This window comes from Salmo trutta, chromosome 21 (assembly GCF_901001165.1).
Source record: "Salmo trutta chromosome 21, fSalTru1.1, whole genome shotgun sequence".
NCBI lineage: Eukaryota > Metazoa > Chordata > Actinopteri > Salmoniformes > Salmonidae > Salmo > Salmo trutta.
Window position 1 is genome coordinate 43,306,555 of NC_042977.1, and position 25,583 is coordinate 43,332,137.

Consider the following 25,583-nt stretch of genomic DNA (forward strand, 5'->3'; position numbering starts at 1 on the left):
TCATCTTCGAAGTCTTTTCCGTTTAGGAGAAAAGGCCACGTCGTGATTGGTGATGTTTGTTACATTTGCAATATGATTCCATGTGCCCTCCATTCGCCCTCCTGTGGTATAATCCGGGACAAGTGAGAAATGACCAAAATTTGAAAATTGTATCAAACGGAAACCGAATGTCCGAGAGACTCCGTTCGATGACTTCCCGGAAGATCCGGCCCCGGTGCACGGCCCGACGCCATCCGCGAATTTAACAAACGTTCGCGGACGTCTAGTAAGGGACCGTACATTTGCAATATGGACTTCCTCACTGATCATACAGCAAATGCCGAAATGTTCCCTTCATGTATGTTAGAAATGATAGGCCATCTGCACTCTTTATGGTAACCAGGGTTTCATGTGTAAATAATGTTTTGGGGAACTTCCTGTCAGGTAACTTGAGTTGAGAGAGATGCGTCAAGACCTAGTATTGGCTTTAGAGGATATTATCCAATGCCTTCATTTGGTTTACAGGAGATAATGTGTTCAGACTGTTAGTATATTGAGATGATTTGAGAGGATGATGAAGCCAATGTGATTATACTGTGGTGTCAATCAAGATCAGACCTTGGTTCAACAGGATAAAAAATATATATACCTTTAAAAATACAGAAATAAAGTCGGTATGCTGAGTTTTGCATTATATGATGCTGAGTTTTGCATCATATGATGCTGAGTTTTGCATCATACCGGCTGTATTTCTGTATTTTGAAAATCATATATTTTTAGTTATCCTTTATTTTGACAAGGAGTCATGCTGAGACCAAGGTCTCGTTCACAGATGAGCCCCGAATACACATCATTAATATTTACATCAATATACACATCAATATACACATTAATATACATCAATATTCACATCGATACACGCATCAATATACACATTCATACACATCAATATGTGTGGCAGCTGCATTCATATAGACAATAGCGCCATAATCTATGACCGGTATGAATGTCGACTGAATTATTTGTTTTCTGCTATTTAATGAAAGGCATGGCTCTCCTATTTGGGTGTCAGTAATTTAGTAGGGGCTGCCTACCAGAAATGTACATGTTAAAAACGTGCTGGAAATACTATAATTACGCAATAACAAATCATATAGTAACACAAGTTGATTTGTAACATGATAAAAATGCATTCTACCCTGTCATTAATTTCACAAACACCTGAGTTTGGAGTGCATTTTCAGTTCCTAAATAGATTTGAAATGTATTTTAAAAAGGTTATCATTTCACATGGCATGGAACAAATGTATTTTAAACAGGTCATCACTGCAAATGCCATGGAACATGTTACAATTGCAAACAGAATGTGTTAATCTTCCGGTTATGGGTTTAAAAACCTACTAGAGGAAGAGGAAGTATAGGCCTATGTGACAATACTTCCTCATTTAGGTTTAGTCATTTATCAAAGTATGGCGACCTTGCATTTCCCCATCGCTATTCTACTAACTCTTCTCCATCAAGCAGGTAAAAACATTTTCTAAGACATCTGTATAGTGATATTGATTATATTGATTAGACATGTGTGTCTATAATCTGTTAGCAGATACAGTAAGTAACAGGCAGTAACATTTGTGCTGATTACTCTGCTTATAACCAGTCTAACCAGTGTAATGATTGTCTAGCCAGTGGGTGACACAGGAACTCAGAAGAAGACATATGATCTACTGAAGTTAAGTCGTGTGTTGTGATGTATTGAACTTTACAACATTCAAGTAATTTATTGACTTTAAATTGAAAATATGTAATTAACTTTAGGGCAACCATTTTTGATGATGCTGTACTTTTAAACATATGTTGAAGCTATACACGTGTTTACAAGTAATGAGTAATACAGCAATTTTGGGTGGTGATAGTATACTGATAGTATACAGTACTGTACTACTGTGAGAAAAAGTTCTTAGTGTCAGTTACAAGAAAGTCAATGACAGGAAACTACGCAACAGCGCCATTTTAAGCATGGAGACCTCTCACTATCTGAAATGCACAGCTCAACTTGTTTTCACACATGTCTGTTAGAATCAACCACAAATATATGCCCACATTTTTGAGCACCCAAGTTATCTATTCATTTAGGCAGATTAGGTTGTACTTCCTGGAGTTATATTTCAAGTTGCTTTCACTGAATGGTTTCTGAAACTGAATAGATGACAGTGGGTATCATATCCTAGTTCTTTATTGTAAAAGTACTTCTGTATTACTTGATGATCTAAAGGCAGTTGATCTAATTAATGGGTTAACCTTTTAGAAAATAGGGTGAATAGAGAAATTCCAGCCCAAACTACAAAGCCTGCAAATTGGATCAGTACAATGTGTCAGTCAGTTTGGCTATTTGCAAAAAAAATCTATTTCCACAAATTCCTTTAGGAGGTTGCGTTGCCAAATTCATATATCCTACTGCTGTATTTGTCACATTGTACGTTGTGCTTTTTCATCTTTTTTTACATGAAGTATTCTGTGTTTATTTCAGAGCCCAGTGTTGAGACCTCTGTGTTTGTGCTGAAGGGACAGGATGTTCGCCTGAATGTCCAGACAAATGTTCAACTGCAAGATGTCGATGTACTATTTTGGAAGTTTAACAGATCAGGCAATATTGTAAAGTACCCCCCAAAAGTTACCTTTGAAAGGTACAAAGGTAGGGCTGAATTTAGTGAGAGAAAGTTCTCTCTGCTACTGAAGAACCTACAGGAAGGAGACAGTGGACCTTACACTGCAGTAGTGAGTGGTAACAAAGACAGAAATGTTGCTGCATACTTGATAAAAGTCCAAGGTATGTTTGACAGTTTTTCTATTTTTTTCTACAGTGACACAGTTTAATTAAACAAGCTAAAAATAGTGTACAGGTTAAAGGCATAATCATTGGTACTCTAGCTCATGTACTCAGGTTAATAAACAAACAATAAAGGGTTTCTATTTGTTTTCAGAGAGAGTTGAGCCACCAATCCTGACAGTGGACTCTAATTCCACCATCAATGCCACCTGTAATGTGACCTGCAGAGGTCAGAACACCTCTGTCATCTCCAGCTGTAACAGCAGCACCTGCTCTCAGGTGGGAGGAGAGAGTAGAGGGGCTGAGACCTCCACTGTCCCCCTGCTCTCTGTCTATGTGGCAGGGGGTTCCATCATCTGTAACCACAGCAACCAAGTCAGCTGGGCCAACCACACCAAGGAGATCAAAACGATTTGTCTATTGGAATTAGGTAAGACAGATGCATAAAAAACACCGTGCACACACACACATACTAGACTAGATTATACTGTATGTTATATGTTACAGTATGTTGACGTTGAGATTTTGATGTCACTGTAATTCCAAAACCAGAGCGGGACAGAGAGGACCGTAACTGCGCTGTCACTGTCGCGATGCCAGGTCCTGTCGTCCACGTCATCATCATCTTTGTTGGATCCGCCTTGATTGGTTGGTGAAAGCTAAATAAAGGTATGCTTAACCCTCGGAAGCCCCACAATTCTGGCTATAATACCAGGGCTCGCATCCATTTCCAAAATTCATTACCTCACTTTAGCGAGCCCAAACCCCCTGACTGCACGGGGCCAGAATATGTTATACCACATTCTCTCCTTCAGGGAACATTAGTTATATTCATTACTGTACATTCCCTTTCAGTCGGTCACTCGGTATAAAACATGCAGATATACAATAAAGCCCCAAGCCGGCTCAGAGGGTACCAAACTAGGAGACCCACGGCAGCCCAAGCACACACAGGTTCCACCAGATCCAAAAAGCGGTCACAGAAGCCACCTTTTTCCCCTACCTTAATACTTACCTGAGAAGCCTGAATTGTCAGAACCTCATGAGGCCAGAACTGTCAGAGCCCGATATAACAAACCAGAACCTGCTGCAACATGGCTATGTATACTGACACGCTGCCACTGCAGCCCAAGTCCCTAGACCCCACGGTTCCAAGAATAACACTAACTTTGTGAGCCTAAAATGTCAGAACTCGTACAAGGAGCCGCAAGTCCAAAACAACAGAACACCAGTCATGACTTGGTAAAACGCACGCGCACTGCATAGCGTCAACCAGTGTCCCTGAAACCCACAGGAAACCTGCAGTAACCTTGGAAGGGTGTACTCGCACACTGCCACGGCAGCCCAATGCTCAAACCCACAGGGAATTTTGGCAACCCGGATAAATGCGTACTATGTCTGCTGCAGCACATCAAGGCAGCCAAAGGCTTAAACCCACAGGGAAACGGTGATAACCCGAACAAATGTTGTCTGACATCGACCATGGCGACCGAACATTTTCCATACACATAAAAAGCTTATTTCTCTCAAATTCTGTGCACAAATATGTTTACATCCCTGTTAGTGAGCATTTCTCCTTTGCCAAGATAATCCATCCAACTGACAGGTGTGGTATATCAAGAAGCTGATTAAAGAGCATGATCATTACACAGGTGCACCTTGTGCAGGGGACAATAAAAGGCCACTCTAAAATGTGGCGTTTTGTCAAATAACACAATGCCACAAATCAAGTTTCAAGTTGAGGAGTGTGCAATTGGCATGCTGACTGCAGGAATGTCCACCAATGTCATTTTAGAGAATTTGTCAGTACATCCAACCGGTCTCACAATGTGTTTGGCGTCGTGTGGGTGAAAGGTTTGCTGATGTATTTGTATTTATTATGGATCCCCTTTAGCTGCTGTCAAGGCAGCTACTACTCTTCCTGGGTAGTCCTTGTATGCATGTGTCTGTGCCAATGTTTGTGTTGCTTCACAGTCCCCGCTGTTCCATAAGTTTTTTTTATCCGTTTTTTAATCTAATTTTACTGCTTGTGTCAGTTACTTCATGTGGAATAGAGTTCCATGTAGTCATGGCTCTATGTAGTACTGTGCGCTTCCCATAGTCTGTTCTGGACTTGGCGACTGTGAAGAGACCTCTTGTGGCATGTCTTGTGGGGTATGCATGGGTGTCATGTCAATACCTCTCATAAATAAAAGTAGTGATGAACTCAGTCTCTCTTCCACTTTCCGCCAAGAGAGATTGACATGCATATTATTGATATTAGCTCTGTGTATACATCCAAGGGCCAGCCGTGCTGCCCTGTTTTGAGCTAATACATTTTTTCCTAAGTCCTTTTTTGTGGCACCTGACCACACGATTGAACAGTAGTCAAGGTGCGACAAAACTAGGGCCTGTAGGACCTGCCTTGTTGATAGTGTTGTTAAGAAGGCAGAGCATCGCTTTATTATAGACAGACTTCTCCCCATCTTTGCTATTAAATCTTAGCTACTAAATGCCTTTTATGCTCGCTTCGAGGCAAGCAACACTGAAGCATGAACGAGAGCACCAGCTGTTCTGGATGACTGTGTGATAATGCTCTCGGTAGCCGATGTGAACAAAACCTTTAAACAGGTCAACATTCACAAAGCCGCTGGGGCAGACGGATTACCAGGACGTGTACTGAAAGCATGTGTGGACCAACTGTCAAGTGTCTTCACTGACATTTTCAACCTCTCCCTGGTCGAGTCTGTAACACCTACATGTTTCAAGCAGACCACCATAGTCCCTGTGCCCAAGGAAGCAAAAGTAACCTGCCTAAATGATTACCGCCCCGTGGCACTCACGTTGGTAGTCATGAATTGCTTTGAAAGGCTGGTCATGGCTCACATCAACAGCATCCTCCCGGACACCCTAGACCCACTCCAATTCGCAGACTGCCCCAACAGATCCACAGATGATGCAATCTCAATCGCACTCCACACCGCCCTTTCTCACCTGGACAAAAGGAACACCTATGTGAGAATGCTGTTCATTGACTACAGCTCAGCGTTCAACACCATAGTGCCCAAGAAGCTCATGACTAAGCTAAGGACTCTGGCACTAAACTCCTCCCTCTGCAACTGGATCCTGGACTTCCTGACGGGCCGCCCCCAAGTGGTAAGAGTAGGCAACAATATGTCTGCCACGCTGATCCTTAACACTGTGGCCCCTCAGGGGTGTGTACCTAGTCCCCTCCTGTATTCCCTGTTCACCCACGACTGTGTGGCCAAACATGACTCCAACACCATCATTAAGTTTGATGACGACACAACAGTGGTAGGCCTGATCACTGACAACAATGAGACGGCCTATAGGGAGGAGGTCAGATAACTGGCAGTGTGGTGCCAGGACAACAACCTCTCCCTCAATGTGAGCAAGACAAAGGAGCTTATCATGGACTACAGGAAAAGGCGGTCCGAACAGGCCCCCATTAACATCGACGGGGCTGTAGTGGAGCGGGTCGAGAGTTTCAAGTTCCTTGGTATCCACATCACCAATGAATGATCTTGTTCCAAACATACCAAGACAGTCGTGAAGAGGGCACGACAAAACCTTTTCCCCCTCAGGAGACTGAAAAGATTTTGCATGGGTCCCCAGATCCTCAAAAGGTTCTACAGCTGCACCATCGAGAGCATCCTGAAAGGTTGCATCCCCGCCTGGTATGGCAACTGCTCGGCATCTGACCGTAAGGCGCTACAGAGGGTAGTGCAAACGAGCCAGTACATTACTGGGGCCAAGCTTCCTGCCATCCAGGACCTATATAATAGACGGTGTCAGAGGAAAGCCCATAAAATTGTCAGAGACTCCAGTCACCCAAGTTATAGACTGTTTTCTCTGCTACCGCACGGCAAGCGTTGCTGGAGGGCCAAGTCTAGGACCAAAAGGCTCCTCAACAGCTTCTACCCCCAAGCCTGCTGAATAATTCATAAAAATTTGCCCCCACCTACATGTACAGATTACCTCAACTAGCCTGTACCGGTGCCCCCTATATACAGCCTCGTTATTGTTATTCCTATTGTGTTACTTTTTATTATTACTTTTTATTTTTGCCTACCTGGTAAATATTTTCTTCTTCTTGAACTGCACTGTTTGTTAAGGGCTTGTAAGTAAACATTTCACCGTAAAGTCTACACTTGTTGTATTCGGTGCATGTGGCAAATAAAGTTTGATTTGATTTGATCAATATGTTTTGACCATGACAGTTTACAATCTAGGGTTACTCCAATCAGTTTAATCATCTCAACTTGCTCAATTTCCACATTATTTATCCAAGATTTAGTTGAGGATTAGGGTTTACTGAGTGTTTTGTTCCAAATACAATGCTTTAAGTTTTAGAAATATTTAGGACTAACTTATTCCTTGCCACCCACTCTGAAACGAACTGCAGCTCCTTGTTGAGTGTTGCAGTCATTTCAGTCGCTGTAGTAGCTGACGTGTATACTGATCCAGCTTGCAGGCACTTGGTACAGTTAAGTTTTTTTTCCTGAGTGGGCAGCTTGATGATAGCCAGTCAATATTTAAATCACCCAGAAAATATATTTCTTTGTTGATATCATGTACATTATCAATCATTTCACACATGTTATCCAGATACTGACTGTTAGCACTTGGTGGTCTATAGCAGCTTCCCACAAGAATTGGCTTTAGGTGAGGCAGATGAACCTGTAGCCATATTACTTCAACAGTATTTAACATGAGATCGTCTCTAAGCTTTACAGGAATGTGGTCCTGAATGTAGACTGCAACACCGCCCCCGTTGGCATTTCTGTCTTTTTGGTAGATGTTATAACCATGTATTGCTACCACTGTATCATCAAAGCTATTATCAAAGTGAGTTTCAGAGATATTAATATGAATGTCATCTGTTACAAGCAAGTTATTGACTTCATGGACCTTGTTTCTTAAAATGGGCTATTTTTAGCACTTTTCTGGGTTGCTTGATTGTTTTTAATGCTTTACTGGGAAGCTGATCAGAGGTAGACTTACTCATGTTATTTACATTAGAGCTGATAGTGCAGGGTGAGCTGCATAAAGTGGTCTTCCTACTATTGCACACTGCCTCAGTGCTAACAGTGTAACTCTGGTTCATGGGCTCATGATTACTGCTTACAATAGCTGTAGGATAAACAGATGTATTCGGTGCAATTAGGGATACATAAATTAAATTACTTACATTGTGTTTGCCAATGCCCCTAAGATCATGTACATTTGATGCAGCATTATGATGACTCATTGTCACAATGGTAGGGATTAACTGAGCTGGTCTTGGATCATTTACCAGTCATTGTTTCAACGCAGCCTTGAAATGCGTGGATAGAGTCCAGGAGCCAAGATGATTTGGATGGACTCCGTCATTCCTGTAGAGTATCTTCTGTTGCCAGAAGGTGTCAAAGTTATCAATAAAAGTGACTTTTAGCCTGATGTGTAATACCAGCAGTCTGCTGAATCTTTCACACTTTCTTTTTCACATGTAATCATGGCTCTATGTAGTTTCTGTGCGCCTCCCACAGTCTGTTCTGGACTTGGGAACTGTGAAGAGACCTCTGGTGGCATGCATGTGTGGTATGCATGGGTGTCCGAGCTGTGTGCTAGTATTTTAAACAGACAGCTCGGTACCTTCAGCAACCTCTTACAAAGACAAGTAATGATGCAGTCAATCTCTCTTCCACTTTGAGCCATGAGAGATTGGCATGCATGTCATTAATGTTAGCTCTCCGTGTACTTTTAAGGGCCAGCCGTGCTGCCCTGTTCTGAGCCAACTGCAATTTTCCCAAGTCCCTCTTTGTGGCACCTGACCACACGACTGAACAGTAGTCCAGGTGCGACAAAACCAGGGCCTGTAGGACCTGCCTTTTTGATAGTGTTGTTAAGAAGGCAGAGCATCGCTTATTATGGACAGACTTCTCCCCATCTTAGCTACTGTTGTTTCAATATGTTTTGACCATGACTGTTTACAGTCCAGCCTTACTCTACCTCAACTTGCTCAATTTCTATGTTATTCATTACGAGATGTAGTTGAGGTTTAGGGTTTAGTGAATGATTTGTCCCAAATACAATGCTTTAAGTTTAGGAAATATTTAGGACTAACTTATTCCTTGCTACCCATTCCGAAACTAACTGCAGCTCTTTGTTGCAGTCATTTCAGTCGCTGTAGTAGCTGATGTGTATAGTGTTGAGTCATCCACATACAGAGACACACTGGCCTTACCCAAAGCCAGTGGCATGTCATTCTCTTAGACAAGTAACTCTTTATCCACATTATAGCAGGGGGTGTAAAGCGATAATACATACGTTTTTCCAGCAGCAGACTATGATCGATATTGTCAAAAGCTGCACTGAAGTCTAACAAGACAGCCCCCACAATCATTTTATCATCATTTCTCTCAGCCAATCATCAGTAATTTGTGTAAGTGCTGTGCTTGTTGAGTTTCCTTCCCTATATGCGTGCTGAAAGTCTGTTGTCAGCTATTGTGCTAGAACAGTCGGAAGCAGCCTTGTTATGTCCAGTACTCGTGCTCCTGGGTAGCACAGGGTTTTTGCCTTGGGAACCGAGATGTTTCTCACCATAGAGCTGCCTATGATGACAGGTGGCAATGTTAAATGTCCCGGTCTCTCAGGCAGCCTCACGGTCTGATGAGGGTGGGAGCTCCAAGGATCTGAACTCGAGGTATAAGCCACCAGAGAGGGAGACAGAACAGAGGAAAAAGATGCAGGTACATCCGGATCCGATCTTGAATGGGAAGCCCCCAAGGAAGAAAGTGCTGGAACCTCTGGATCCAGGGCGGCAAAGCTGTTTCTGGTCTGTGTCAGGTCCGGGCTCAACCTCTCCAAGGATACCCCCATTTCCAGAGGACACTTTCTTCGACTTCCACGCAATTGACATACCTCCATGGCTGGTTAGTTGTGTCGAGAACAGCTCCATTCTCCAGGGAAGGGCAAGCAGTTGCTACATTGAAAGACAGCGTGGTCCACATTGTCCCGGAACAAAGTAAAGTAAACACAGCTCCTGCAGCTCTGGAAATGTTCAACAGCGACCTCCATTTGAGATCGCCAACATTATGAACAGAGTACCCCATGGTGGAGGTGGGGTTATGGTATGGGCAGGCATAAGCTACAGACACCAAACACAATTGCATTTTATCGATGGCAATTTGAATGCACAGAGATACCGTGACAAGATCCTGTGGCCCATTGTTCTGCCATTCATCCACCACCATCACCTTATGTTTTAGCACGATAATGCACAGCCCCATGTCGCAAGGATCTGTATACAATTCCTGGAAGCTAAAAATGTCCCACTTCTTCCATTGCCTGCATAATCACAAGACATGTCACACATTGAGCATGTTTGGGATGCTCTGGTTCGAGGTGTACAACAGTGTGTTCCAGTTCCTGCCAATATCCAACAACTTTGCACAGCCATTGAAGAGGAGTGGGAAAACATTCCACAGGCCACAATCAACAGCCTGATCAACTCTATGCAAACGAGATGTCGTGCTGCACGAGGCAAATGGTGGTCACACCAGATACTGATTGGTTTAATGATACAAGCCCCTACCATTTTTTTAAAGGTATCTGTGACCAACAGATGCATATCTGTATTCCCAGTCATGTGAAATCCATAGATTAGGATATAATTAATGTATTTCAATTGAATGATTTCCTTATATGAACTATAACTCATTAAAATATTTTTAAAAAATGTATATCTTGCGTTTATATTTTAGTTCACTGTAGTTAGTCTATTGTAAATAATTATTTATTTACTTATATGAACTGTAAATCTTTGAAATTGTTGCATGATCTGTTAATATTTTTTGTTCAGTATAAAAAAAACAATGAAAAAACTATAACATTTATTTACTACACAACAAACAGAAGAGGAAAACTAAAGAATAACAATAAAAACTGAAAGAAAGAAAAACACCTTACCGAAAAGCAAAGCAAAAAAAGGTGTGTTTTAAGGTGTCTTTTAAATATGTCAACAGTTTCAGCCCCTGTCAGGTTCTCTGGTAGGCAATTCCAGTGGCAGGGGGCATAGTAACATAGAGGGCGCACGCGCCAACAGTACAGTCGTAATCCCTCTCGAGGGTAAACCCCTAGTTGTCAAATTGAACATTTCAGGGGCCGGACCCACAGATCCCATATCTGAAGTCGTCGGTGCCAAATTTTTGTACATCTCGGACAATAGATCCCGATGACACATAACCCCCCACGGGTCCCCGTCCAACAGGCAGATAATCTCTGGAACCAGGGTTTTCTGGGCCAAGAGAGAGCCACCAAAATCAACAACAGACCCTCCAGACGGACCCTCTCCATGGTCGCATGAACAGGTAATCCAGAGGAATGCCTCGAGCAGGGTACGAAGCCACTGATACACCAAAGCATCCGTTCCCAACGGAGCGCCCAGATCCCTTATTGAGAAGACTAGATGACAATGTGCGTTTTCTGCGATGCATAAGACCTACGTAGGCCCTGCCGAAAAATCCCAAATCTGGGCCATTGCCGAGATTAGTCTCCACCCTCCCTGGAAAGTAGCTCCGCACCCACATAGAGAGATCTGGGAAGATACATTACCCTGAGTGACAGGAAATGTGCACTGCTCCGTACGAGCAGATAACGGGCCAGGTTTAGGAGAGAGAGATCATGTCCCCCGCTCACTGAAACAGATGCATAAACAAAAGTCCCAGAGGCGGCCTCCCAAGTGGCACAGCGGTCTAAGACACTGCATCTCTGTGCTGCGTTACTACAGATTCTGGTTCGATACCCAGCTGTATCACATCCGGCCGCGACCGGGAGAGCCATGAGGTGATGCACAACAGACACCTACATCGTAGACAAATCTCGTAGCCTTTGTGTGCTTGAAAGATTTGTAAGTTGCGTGATGTGCTCTTCCTTCAGGCTGGCTGAAGAGCGAAGAATTTAGGAAATGCAGTCCATTCGGAAAGTATTCAGACCCCTTGACTTTTTCCACATTTTGTTTCGTTACAGCCTTATTCTAAAATGGACTAAAACATTTTTTTCTCAATATTCTACACACAATACTTCATAATGACTAAGCAAAAACAGGTTTTTAGATATTTTTGCAAATGTATTAAAAATAAACTGAAATAACACATTTACATAAGTATTCAAAACCTTTACTCAGTATTGTTATAATCTCCACCCGGTACAGCCAGGAGAAGACTGGCCACCCTTCAGAGCCTGGTTCCTCCCTAGGTTTCTTCCTAGGTTCCTGCCTTTCTAGGGAGTTTTTCCTATCCATCGTGCTTCTACATCTGCATTGCTTGCTTTTTGGGGTTTTAGGCTGGGTTTCTATATAGCACTCGGCTGATGTAAAAAGGGCTTTATGAATATATTTTATTGATTGATTGACTTTGTTGAAGCACCTTTGGCAGTGATTACAGCAGATCCTCTCAAATTCTGTCGGGTTGGATGGGGTGCGTCGCTGCACAGCTATTTTCAGGTCTCTCCAGAGATGTTCGATCGGGTTTAAGTCCGGGCTCTGCTTGGGCCATTCAAAGACACTCAGAGGCTTGTCCCAAAGCCACTCCTGTGTTGTCTTGGCTGTGTGCTTAGGGTCGTTGTCCTGTTGTAAGGCGAACCTTCGCACCAGTCAAGGATCTCTCTGTACTTTGCTCCGTTCATCTTTCGCTCGATTCTGACTAGTTTCCCAGTCCCTGCCGCTGAAAAACATCCCCACAGCATGATGCTGCCACCATGCTTCACCGTAGGGATGATGCCAGGTTTCCTCCAGATGTGATGCTTGGCATTCAGGCCAAAGTGTTTAATCTTGGTTTCATCAGACCAGAGAATCTTGTTTCTCATGGTCAGAGTCCTTTAGGTGCCTTTTGGCAAACTCCAAGTGTGCTGTCATGTGCCTTTTACTGGGGAGTGGCTTCCGTCTGGTCGCTCTACCATAAAGGCCTGATTGGTGGAGTGCTGCAGAGATGATTGTCCTTCTGGAAGGTTCTCCCATCTCCACAGAGGAACTCTGGAGCTCTGTCAGAGTGACCATCAGGTTCTTGGTCACCTCCCTCTATTGCTCAGTTTGGCCGGGCAGCCTGCTCTTGGAAGAGTTTTAGTGGTTCCAGACTTCTTCAATTTATGAATGATGGAGGCAACTGTGTTCTTAAGGACCTTCAATACTCCAGAAATGTTTTGGTACCCTTGGCCAGATCTGTGCCTCGACCCAATCCTGTCTCGGAGCTCTATGGACAATTCCTTCAACCTCATGGCTTGGTTTTTGGTATGACATGCACTGCTAACTGTGGGACCTTATATAGACAGGTGTGTGCTTCTCCAAATCATGTCCAATCAATTGAATTCACCACAGGTCGACTCCAATCAAGTTGTAGAAACATCTCAAGGATGACCAATGGAAACAGGATACACCTAAGCTCAATTATGAGTCTTATAGTAAAGGGTCTGAACACTTACAGTACCAGTCAAAAGTTTGGACACACCTATCAACAATTTTTCTTTATATTTACTACATTATAGAATAATAGTGAAGACATGAAAATGATGAAATAACACATATGTAATCATGTAGTAACCAAAAAGGTGTTAAACAAATCAAAATAAATTTGAGATTCTTCAAAGTAGCCACCCTTTGCCTTGACGACAGCTTTGCACACTCTTGGCATTCTCTCCACCAGCTTCAGCTGGAATGATTTTTCAACAGTCTTGAAGGAATTCCCACATATGCTGAGCACTTGTTGGCTGCTTTTCCTTCATTCTCCAGTCTAACTCATCCCAAACCATCTCAATTGGGTTGAGGTCAGGTGATTGTGGAGGCCAGGTCATCTGATGCAGCACTCCATCACTCTCCTTCTCAATCAAATAGCCTGTACTCCGCCTGGAGGTTTGTTGGTTCATTTTCCTGTTGAAAAACAAATGATAGTCCCACTAAGCGCAAACCAGATGGGATGGCGTATCGCTGCAGAATGCTGTGGTAGCCATGCTGGTTAAGTGTACCTAGAAATCTAAATAAATCACAGACAGTGTCACCAGCAAAGCACAAAGTGTTATAACTCGTGAGCGACTGAAAGTGAAGACATTATATTAATTAAACTTTTGTGAAAACTGTTGAAAACAGGATGTAGTGATTTCACATTATTTATAATATATTCATAGCAAATCTTTATTGTATTTTTATGTGGTTGATTTATAGGTGACAAAGTGGAAATTATAATCAGAGAGTATGCTATTTTCAGGGTAAGATACTTCAGATATTTAACACCACTGATACTGTGTCATTGTTGATGCCATTTTAAAAAATGCAGTTAGTGGAAAATGTATACATTCTAAAATACTGAGAAATTCATGTTCATTTCTTATATTATAGAGCATTGAACCACTGAGAAATATTACATTTATTGATTTGAAGTAATTAATGACCTTGTTTTATACACGGGTCACCGTTCATAAATTCACAGTGAAGTTGTTACTGTATGTTTTTATTCTCCAGACTCCAGGTTACAGTCAAGTAGGTGGGGAAGAGCAGGAATCTCCAGGTCCAGCATCACCCTCCATCTATAGTATGGTTGGACATCACAACCACCAACCATTGAACCACCCCACCATGATGCGAGACCAGCCTCCACCTGAGGACCTTCCCATGGCCCCCATGACCTCCATGCCTGAGAGTTTATATGCTGTGGTGGGGGAAAAAAGAGTAGCAAACAATAATCAGGAATGTTAACATCATCTAGACCAGGATTGTATCACTTTGCTTTTTGTCGCCTATACACCTTTGAAGGAAATGTTCCCGCGTTCACTGAGAACATTCAATTCACTTTAATCCGGAAATTGTTTAAATGTACATAGTAGCTGAGAAACCATGATCAGATTGAATCTTGGCCTAAGACCGCGGAAGATCCGTGCTATAGCGTGATTGAAATTTAAAGGCAATGTATCTGCGTGTGTGGGGACTGCATCGGTAAACTCTGCATATGTCGGCTCAATCGGAAATTACCTTTACATTTCTATCGTGCTACAATTCGGATATTCTTCCAAACAACGATCTTAATTTGACCACACTGTTGTTGCAGGAAATACAAACTTGTAGTGTATTCAAGGTTTAAAAATGCTTCTAAAGTTTGGAATTTACACTTTAAAATATCAGACTTGATTTGCCAATACAAAAAATCTAAAACCTCCACAAACATTTTCATTATTTATATCCCCATAATCCTGTTGCTTCAGGATATTTTCCTGCTGTGAGAAACTGGTCAAATTAAGATCCTACATCTGTAAGCACAGCTGTCTTTGAAAATGTTAAATATATATATATTTTTTCCTTGTAATATTTGTGAACCATCATGACAGTAGTATGCTGTAAAAGTTCATAAAAAGAAGTGAACATTTCAAATTATTCATCATAGTGGGAATTAAACAGAAACAAATAATGTATCATAGTGGGTATTAAACAGAAACACATCATTCCTCTTAATGGGTATTAAACAGAAACAAATCATTTATCATAGTGGGTATTAAAGAGAAAAAAAGTATGTATCATGGTCGGTATTAAACAGAAACAAATCTTTCATCATAGTGGGTATTAAAAAGAAACAAATGAACCAAAAACGTGATACTGTACAGTCAGATATTCTTATGTCATGTTATGCTGTGCTACTGTACATTATACTATGTCATGTAATGCTATATTATGTCAAGCCCTAATAATATGCCTTGAAATGCTATGCTATCTTACATTAGGCTAAAGACATGCTACGGTACTTGGTGACGAGTAAGTATTTTTTCCTTTGGGCTGTATGTTTCAATGTGTAGTTCATACATGCATAATCTATGAGCAGAATTAACGTTTTACCTCAATAAGCAACTGTTTTCTGGAAGCTGTGTGGCGCCATTTTCTCTACATTTACCTCAACGTGCGCCAGCCCGCTAGAAATTCGAGTTTCAGCTGATGAGCTTCAGCACCTTGCCATTTCAGTGACAGCTAGCAAGACACACAGCAGAGCGAGGGAGAGCAATGACGTGGTGCACATATCTGCACATTTGTCACCCAATTCTCGGGTATCACTTTTGGCTTGTGAGCGTTACTTGCAGAACTACTTCCTAAAAATATAACAAATTAAAAAAGAATATCTAAGGTATGTTATTTTTATAGCAACAAATGAAAATAAAAAGTAAATTACCTATTCTGATTTACATGTGCAGGTAACATCCTTCTGTTTCTGTGTACTGTACATTGTTGCATAAAAGGAACAGAATTATTAATCTCATGATTATATCTTCTGCTGGATATCATCACATTTCATTGTAAATAATATCCTCACTGTGGGAAGCCCTGACAATGGTAAAAATACATTAAACGTCATTCTGGCACTCGTGGGCTTAAATCAGTGTTGTTTTTAGAATGTGTCCCTGATGTGGAGGTTGATGACTGCAGAGATCATGATGACCAGCCCCACAGACACCAGGAGAATCTTCAGCATGTACACAGACACGCCAGCAGGGGGAGACACTGAAATACAACAGATAGACATTATGTTACAGTTCCTCTAGTCCAGCACATCAGACAATAGGGTTGGGACACTTTCATTTCAATTCCAGTCAATACAAAGAGAGTAAACCAAATTCCAATTCCTAATTTTCCTAATTGAAAAGGATTGAAATGAACTGGAATGGAAATGGAATTGACCCTAACCCTGCTAGACACTTCAACAATTAGCCTGGGGACTACCCTGAGTTTACAGTTCCTGTAATGTGTATAGTTCCTCTAATAATGTGTGCTCTTACTTTCAATATGAATCATTATTAAAGATGAAAGGGGAATATATACAGTGCCTTCAGAAAGTATTTCACTCCCCTTGACATTTTCCAAATTTTGTTGTGTTATAGCCTGAATTTAAAATGGATTACATTTTAGGTTTTGTGTCACTGGCCTACACACAATACCCCATAATGTTTTTAGAAATTAATAAACAATGAAAAGCTGAAATGTCTTGTCACTCAACCCATTTGTTATGGCAAGCCTAAATAAGTGTAGGAGCAAAAATGCGCTTAACAAATCACATAAGTTGCATGGACTCTCTGTGCAATAGTGTTTAACATGAATATTTCACAGATCTTCCATTCCGAGAACAAATAACTTTTCCGGAAGTATCATTCTAAAGCATTTACTGTAAATATGTCTGGATTTGATTAGCGCTTTGATCGGCATGAAAATTCAATGATGCTACTTGAGCCTGATGAGCCATACATTTTTAGAGCCCAAGCCCAAGAAAAGCCCAAGTGATTGTGTCGTTATCCAATGCATAGCCTATAATATACTGTATAGGCTACCGCACATTACGTACAACAGAAAAGCCCATAGATATAGCTATGCTCTCTTGGGTAAATAAATGGAACATCTTCAGTAATCTTTGAGTGTAGATTGTATTACTGTATTGTATTATATGGACTGGAATTACGGACGTCATTCAAAACATGAAGCAGGGAGAGAACATGTGATGCTGGTGCAGCACATGCAGCCTTCAATTACAATTATAAGCTAGCAAATTAGATTTTAATTTAGAAATATAATAGGGCCTATTATACATTTTTATAATTAGCAGGCTGACATGACACCTATATTTCCCCCAACGTTGTGTGACGTGTGCATTAGCATGTCTCCTCTTTATCTCTATTGTTGCTTCAATCCTTCTTTGCTTTCAAAAGTTAAATGAAATACGTTTCGTTGTCCTTATCTTCATCAGTGTAATGACACACTTGAATAATATGGGACTAGTATAAGATGCTGACAACTATCACTTCTCTTCACGGGTCTGAATATATTACTCCAATAGCCTACCGCCATCACGTGTTCTCTTCTTTCAAACACCCTGTGAGTGCTATTGGCTGATGTACTTAACATTCAGCATCCCTTTTCGAATAGTCTATTAGTATATATACACACTACATGACCAAACGTATGTGGACATCTCAATCCAAAATCATGGACATGAATATGGACTTGGTCCCCCTTTTTCTGCAACAATAGCCTCCAGTTGTCACGATTCTCTAAGACAGAACCCAGAAGCAGACCAGGACAAGGTGAGTAAAATGAAGGTGAGTATTTATTGGTAGTCTTGATGTGTAATTTGAGTGATCCAGGAGACGGAGCGGCAGCGGAGGTGAGTTGATGAGAGTAAATGGGTTGATCCAATGAAGTCACTGTATCCACCGACGGCCAGGCAAGGGAGTTGAATGTTCTGGGAGAATGACTGTAGACAGAGTAAACGGGAGTGAGTAACCAGTAACAAGCACAACACAACAAAACTAGCTCAGGAAACATGAGGCTGACACGCTGGCACAACATATTGTTCGTTGCTAACGATATGGCAGGGAATGGATGTCAGCTCAGGGTTTAAGAAGAGGTGAAGATCAGGACCAGGTGTGCACAAGGTTGATGAGATGCAGGTGCGGGAAATAACTAGATCTCCTGCCTAACCTCATTGCCTGGCAACCAGACAGGGTGCATTCAGGAACCTTAGACAACACTCAAACAAAACAGTCATCTCAGGCAGAAACAGACTCAGGAAGCGGTATTCCTGACAGTACCCCCCCTCCGACGAACGCCACCGGGCGGACAACCCGGAGCACCAGGATGGAGGCGGTAGAAGTCAGTAAGGAGAGTAGTGTCCAGGATTTGACGCTGAGGAATCCAACTCCTCTCCTCAGGACCATACCCCTCCCAGTCCACAAGATACTGAAAACCCCGACGTCTGGCATCCATAATGCGGCGCACCGTGTAGACTGGACCACCTCCGATCATCCGAGGCGGAGGGGGTAGCAGAGGACTGAGGTGCACAGGCTTGAGGCAGGAGACATGAAAGGTGGGGTGGACTCAGAGTTCTAGGCAACTTAAGTCGAACCACAACGGGATTAATCACCCTCTCCACCACAAACGGACCAATGAATTTAGGTGACAGTTTCCTTGATTCCGTCCGCAGAGGAAGATCCCGTGTAGCCAACCATACCTCCAATAGCATAAGCTGGAGCTGGAATCCGGCGACGATTCGCCTGGAGCTGATAACGATCAGAAACTCTAAGGAGAGCCTTTCTGGCCCTATGCCAGGTCCGGTGGCAACGACGAATGTGGGCCTGGACCGAGGGTACCGCGAGATCCTTCTCCTGAGAAGGAAACAAGGGAGGTTGGTAACCTCCCTTGCAGAGGGAAGCTTGGAGATGGGTACAAAGGGGGCAAACTTGCTGAATCTGTCCACAATCGTCAGAATGACCGTGTTCCCTTCAGAAGAAGGCAATCCCGTAACAAAGTCCAGAGCCAGATGCGACCACGGTCGCCAGGGAATAGGTAGAGGGTGAAGAAGTTCAGAACTGGCCCGATTGGCACTCTTATTTTGTGCACATTCTGGGCATGCAGCAACAAACCTCCGGGTATCTTCTCCCATGGCAGGCCACCAAAATCGTCTGCGTAGTAACGTCATCGTCCGAGCCACGCCAGGGTGAGAAGCCATCTTACTGGCGTGGGACCATTGGAGGACAGCAGACCGGACAGACTCGGGCACAAACAACCGACCGGGTGGACCGTTACCGGGACCGGGCTGCGTCCGAAGGGCTGCCAGAACCTCCTCCTCAATCCTCCATGTGACAGCTCCCACGACGAAGTTCTGGGGAAGAATCGTCTCGGTCTTGGCCCCACTCTCGGCCCCACTCTCCTCCGTCTTGGAGAACATCCGGGACAAGGCGTCCTCCTTGCCGTTCTTAGATCCAGGTCGGAATGTCAGGGAAAAATGAAAACGTCCAAAAAACAAAGCCCACCTGGCCTGACGCGAGTTAAGACGTCTAGCCGAGTGCACGTACGCTAGATTCTTGTGGTCAGTCCAAACAATAAACGGCTGCTCCGCTCCCTCCAACCAGTGGCGCCACTCCAAGGCCAGTTTCACTGCAAGAAGCTCCCGGTTACCCACATCGTAATTCCTCTCCGCCGACGACAGACGACGAGAGTAGAAAGTGCAGGGATGGAGTTTGCCATCAGTGGAGCTTCGCTGGGACAGGATGGCGCCAACCCCCACATCAGACGCGTGCACTTCCATGACAAACTGTCGGGCAGCGTCAGGTTGAGAGAAAATCGGGGCATTGGTGAATCGACTCTTCAGTTCCAGAAACGCACGATCTGCCTCCGGATTCCAACTGAAGGTCCTGGTGCTAGAAGTCAGAGCAGTTAAAACCTCTTACATCTAGACGTTCAGCTAGCGGAACGCCTGCTCCAATATCCAATGATAGGCATGGCGCGAATGACAAATTCCTCAAAAATACAAAAACTTCCATTTTTCAAACATATGACTATTTTACAGCATTTTAAAGACAAGACTCTCCTTTATCTAACCACACTGTCCGATTTCAAAAAGGCTTTACAGCGAAAGCAAAACATTAGATTATGTCAGCAGAGTACCCAGCCAGAAATAATCTTCATCAGATGACACGCCTAGGACATTATGTTATACAATACATGCATGTTTTGTTCAATCAAGTTCATATTTATATCAAAAAACAGCTTTTTACATTAGCATGTGACGTTCAGAACTAGCATTCCCACCGAACACTTCCGGTGAATTTACTAAATTACTCACGATAAACGTTCACAAAAAACATAAATTATTTTAAGAATTATAGATACATAACTCCTCTATGCACTCGCTATGTCCGATTTTAAAATAGCTTTTCGGTGAAAGCACATTTTGCAATATTCTAAGTAGATAGCCCGGCATCACAGGGCTAGCCATTTAGACACCCACCAAGTTTAGCCCTCACCAAAGTCAGATTCTTCGTCAGAATGCACTCCCAGGACTTCTACTTCAATAACAAATGTTGGTTTGGTTCAAAATAATCCATAGTTATATCCAAATAGCGCCGTTTTGTTCGTGCGTTCAAGACAGTATCAAAGGATGACGGAGGGTTATGCGCCCGACGTGTTTCGTGACAAAACATTTCTAAATATTCCATTACCGTACTTCGAAACATGTCAACCGCTGTTTAAAATCAATTTTTATGCCATTTTTCTAGTAAAAAAGCAATAATATTCAGTCAAGTTCTTCCACACCGATCTCGACAAACCATTTCTGTACAGATCTCGCTTTGTGCACGGGAGCATTGTCATGCTGAAACAGGAAAAGGCCTTCCCGAAAGTGTTGCCACAAAGTTGGAAGCACAGAATCGTCTAGGATTTAATTGTATGCTATAGCGTTAAGATTTCCCACTGTAACTAAACTTTGCAGTTGGCACTATGCATTTCGGGCAGTTAGTGTTCTCCTGGCATCCGCCAAACCCAGATTAATCCGTCGGACTGACAGATGGTGAAGCGTGATTCATCACTCCAGAGAACGCGTTTCCACTGCTCTAGAGTCCAATGGTGGCAAGCTTTACACAACTCCAGCTGACGCTTGGCATGGCGCTTTGGTGATCTTAGGCTTGTTCATGACAGATTATGTGGAAATGGGAAGACAACTGTGAATAATTTTGGTAATGTGTGTTGTCAACAACAGTGATATTTGAAGCGTGACACTGGTATAAGACATTACAGGTACTGTGACCAATTAAGAGGCACAAATACCATTACTACTCACTGGGGAAGTGGGTATCACTATCTTGGAAAATTATTAATAGAGGGCGTGTATTAGAGCCATGAGAGAGGACATCTAAACACCTTAGACGCCATCGAGGGAGGTGCATAAATAACCACCATTGAAATGGCATAAAAATTTTGCAAACTCGATAAAAACTGGTCAGCATTTCCCTGCTGACGGAAAATTCCAATCTAATAAAGAATTCAGAGATGCTATTGTGAGTTGGCACAATGACATAAAATAAAAAATAAAAAGTTCAATACACCAGTGTTTTGATGTCAGCATTTTATCAACAGAAAAGCAAAACCAATGGAACAAAAATGTGTAGATACATTACTCAGCAATGAAAGGAATGGGTATCTGAGTACCTTGATAGAATTTGTATGTCTGCTTTAATGGCAGGTTTGAAACCTGTTATCAAAACGTCTATTATGGGGGTAGTAGACCAACATTTTCACTGGAATGAGATAGTAAATGCGGCTTTAATAGTGGAATCAAATTTCGCTCACTTCGCAGCTGTGCGTGTGGTTAATACAGCCACAGTGAAAGTCACCAACAATGGTTTCAATGGCCAAGGTAAGACAAAAAGAAACAGGGAAGAAAGGGCAGTGAATCGGTCCCAAGGTCAAAGCGTCAGAGCCCTGTTTTAGGTCTGTGGCTGTTGGAAAAGGGATTGTGGGATGTAAGGGAGCCCACTGCACCCGCTGCCTTTGGAGGGAATGCTAAGAGGCTGGTTTCTGTATGGTCGATTGTGGTTCGGCGAGAGGACAGTTTCTATATGGAGGGGGATGTAAGTAGCTTCGTCTCACACAACTTTCTAATAGATACCGGCACTCAGACATCGCTGATTTCTTACATTGAGAAATTGTCTAGAATTGCAACAGGAAAAAGTATTACATTTAGCGGGTGTGGTGGCTAATTTCCGCATTACCAAATGAGGAGTTACAAACACACGAGTTCGTGTTAAACTACATCTTCAATACTTAAGATACTTTTGCAAAAGTTCTTGACCTTCAATAATGCACTCTCTCGAATGAACCAGGAAGGTGATTACAGAATGGCTACAGGGATCTTTTATAGCAACGATACACCCCCTTCAACGTACATTGACAAACCACAGATACTTAGTAACAGTTCACAAAGGTTAAGTTTTGTATGACAGATATCAATAAAACACAGCAGACAGTAACTGCTATGTCAACAGGGTTCATTATATAGACCAGTATCTGGTCCCCGTAGAACTGTCCCTCCCTGTTACGGTATTGAACAAAAACACCATTTCATCCAATGGCATATATCAATTGTCAACTCTAGATACTCCCATCTCAAGCAAACCCCCTCTTGACCCTACTCCTGGACAGGCTCACTGGGGAGTGAACCTCTAGGCCATATATTATCACAGGATAAGTGCGAGATCTAAGAGAGGACATACAAGGGTCCATTTACTGCCATAATCCTCCCCACAATAAAGAAAAGGAGGGAGTGACTTGCTCACAGACATTGTGGAGACAAGTCATTGGTTCCCCATTAATCACGCCATCCCTTCACATGGTTTAAGAAATAGGTAAAGACACATTCCCATGATGACAAGTCTGACCTCTCCCCTCTCTGGGCCCCAAGTGTCTGAGCCCCAGCTAAGGTAGACGTGCAACTGAAAAGACACCAGAGTCCAATGGACACTTTCTAATGACAAGTACCTCAAATAAGCATATTATACTAATAAAACATCTTAATTATCTGTGTTACCCAACTAATTCTGATTCGTCCACGACACGGGGTAGCGGGCAGAATCAAAAGCGATTCGACTAATACCCATGTCTCTGACCATAGGACCAGTAACAATAGCCAGATAATTTTACATGGCGATGGGTGTGGACCAATTTTGGGCTTGGATAATCTATGCAAAATGACCGGGGAATGGGTTCTAAAAGGTTACAAGGCAAGCTCAGAAAACCTTTTATTTTTTTTTATTTTTTTTTATCTCATGAGACACTTAATTCCGTCTTATTCTGAAATAGCTTTATAGAATTGACTAAAGGGAGGAGCATTGGGGTTACCAAACCTAAAATGATCTTTTAAAATGTTGTTCATGACTAAGAAGGGCATTGATTTTCCAATGGAGATTGGTAATAGTATATGCAGTAACCGTGGGGATGGATTAAAACACAAACGATTAATGAGTGGAGGGAGGTCAGTGGACTGCCGGTGAACAGAAGTTATCATGTTTTGTTTTGTCTGTAATTAAAACTTTTGTGTTGCTGATTAACATTTAGCATAGGGAATACTAACGAAATGTACATGTTCTCTTCCAGGAGAGGATGGGGTGTCCCTATCTCTCTCTTTGAAATGTTTCCTGAGGTTGTTGTCTTGGGAGGGCAGTTAGTGAAATTCTGCAGTTCTATTAAGTTTAAAGGTACCCGGATTCGGGTGTAAAGGGAGCTCCCAATTAAGTAAGACCTGGCCATTTGTTTGTTTTTGCCCTACGTTTTACCACACACACACACACCATCAAATCAAATCAAATCAAATGTATTTATATAGCCCTTCGTACATCAGCTGATATCTCAAAGTGCTGTACAGAAACCCAGCCTAAAACCCCAAACAGCAAGCAATGCATGTGAAAGAAGCATGGTGGCTAGGAAAACCTCCCTAGGAAAAACTCCCTAGAAAGGCCAAAAACCTAGGAAGAAACCAGGCTATGAGGGGTGGCCAGTCCTCTTCTGGCTGCGCCGGGTGGATATTATAACAGAACATAGTCAAGATGTTAAAATGTTCATAAATGACCAGCATGGTCAAATAATAATAATCATAGTAGTTGTCGAGGGTGCAACAAGCACGTCCGGAGAACAGGTCAGGGTTCCATAGCCGCAGGCAGAACAGTTGAAACTGGAGCAGCAGCACGGCCAGGTGGCCTGGGGACAGCAAGGAGTCATCATGCCAGGTAGTCCTGAGGCATGGTCCTAGGGCTCAGGTCCTCCGAGAGAAAGAAAGAAAGAGAGAAAGGGAGAATTAGAGAGAGCATATTTAAATTCACACAGGACACCGGATAAGACAAGAGAAATACTCCAGATGTAACAGACTGACCCTTAGCCCCCCGACACAAACTATTGTAGCATAAATACTGGAGGCTGAGACAGGAGGGATCAGAAGACACTGTGGCCCCATCCGATGATACCCCCGGACAGGGCCAAACAGGCAGGATATAACCCCACCCACTTTGCCAAAGCACAGCCCCTACACCACAAGAGGGATGTCTCCAACCACCAACTTACCGTCCTAAGACAAGGCCGAGTATAGCCCACAAAGATCTCCGCCACGGCACAACCCAAGGTGGCGGGGCGCCAACCCAGACAGGAAGACCACGTCAGTGACTCAACCCACTCAAGTGACGCACCCCTCCCATGGACGGCATGGAAGAACACCAGTAAGCCAGTGACTCAGCCCCTGTAATAGGGTTAGAGGCAGAGAATCCCAGTGGAGAGAGGGGAACCGGCAAGGCAGAGACAGCAAGGGCGGTTCGTTGCTCCAGCCTTTCCATTCACCTTCACAGTCCTGGGCCAGACTATACTTCATCATAGGACCTACTGAAGAGATACGTCTTAAGTAAAGACTTAAAGGTTGAGACTGAGTCTACGTCTCTCACATGGGTAGGCAGACCATTCCATAAAAATTGAGCTCTATAGGAGAAAGCCCTACCTCCAGCCGTTTGCTTAGAAATTCTAGGGACAATTAGGAGGCCTGCGTCTTGTGACCGTAGCGTACGTGTAGGTATGTACGGCAGGACCAAATCGGAAAGATAGGTAGGAGCAAGCCCATGTAATGCTTTGTAGGTTAGCAGTAAAACCTTGAAATCAGCCCTTGCCTTAACAGGAAGCCAGTGTAGGGAGGCTAGCACTGGAGTAATATGATCAAATTTTTTGGTTCTAGTCAGGATTCTAGCAGCCGTATTTAGCACTAACTGAAGTTTGTTTAGTGCTTTATCCGGGTAGCCGGAAAGTAGAGCATTGCAGTAGTCCAGCCTAGAAGTAACAAAAGCATGGATTAATTTTTCTGCATCATTTTTGGACAGAAAGTTTCTGATTTTTGCAATGTTACGTAGATGGAAAAAAGCTGTCCTTGAAACAGTCTTGATATGTTCTTCAAAAGAGAGATCAGGGTCCAGA

The 25,583-nt window shown here is 42.9% G+C and overlaps 2 protein-coding genes across 3 annotated transcripts in view; one reads left to right on the forward strand and one right to left on the reverse strand.

The window, feature by feature from the left end:
- Positions 1-25,583, reverse strand: part of LOC115157499 (SLAM family member 5) — a 218,475-nt gene that overhangs the window by 128,375 nt on the left and 64,517 nt on the right. The gene's annotated exons all lie outside the window — the stretch shown is intronic.
- LOC115157502 (uncharacterized) lies at positions 1,404-14,517 on the forward strand. Of its 2 annotated transcripts, XR_003868464.1 has the most exons (6): positions 1,404-1,503; positions 2,507-2,806; positions 2,961-3,236; positions 3,359-3,475; positions 14,001-14,044; positions 14,298-14,517. XR_003868464.1 is itself a non-coding variant. In XM_029705809.1 (5 exons), the coding sequence occupies exons 1-4, from the start codon at positions 1,449-1,451 to the stop codon at positions 3,460-3,462; spliced, it is 735 nt and encodes a 244-aa protein (XP_029561669.1). In that variant the 5' UTR covers positions 1,404-1,448; the 3' UTR covers positions 3,463-3,475; positions 14,298-14,517. The 2 variants fall into 2 exon arrangements, 1 of the variants encoding a protein (XP_029561669.1); XM_029705809.1 differs by lacking the exon at positions 14,001-14,044.

Bases quoted from the DNA above. Each gene is read 5' to 3' on its own strand.
- LOC115157502 (XM_029705809.1), top strand. From the start codon at position 1,449: ATGGCGACCTTGCATTTCCCCATCGCTATTCTACTAACTCTTCTCCAT. The intron at 2,807-2,960 runs GTATGTTTGACA...ATTTGTTTTCAG, and splicing joins ATACTTGATAAAAGTCCAAG to AGAGAGTTGAGCCACCAATC. The intron at 3,237-3,358 runs GTAAGACAGATG...TTCCAAAACCAG, and splicing joins GATTTGTCTATTGGAATTAG to AGCGGGACAGAGAGGACCGT.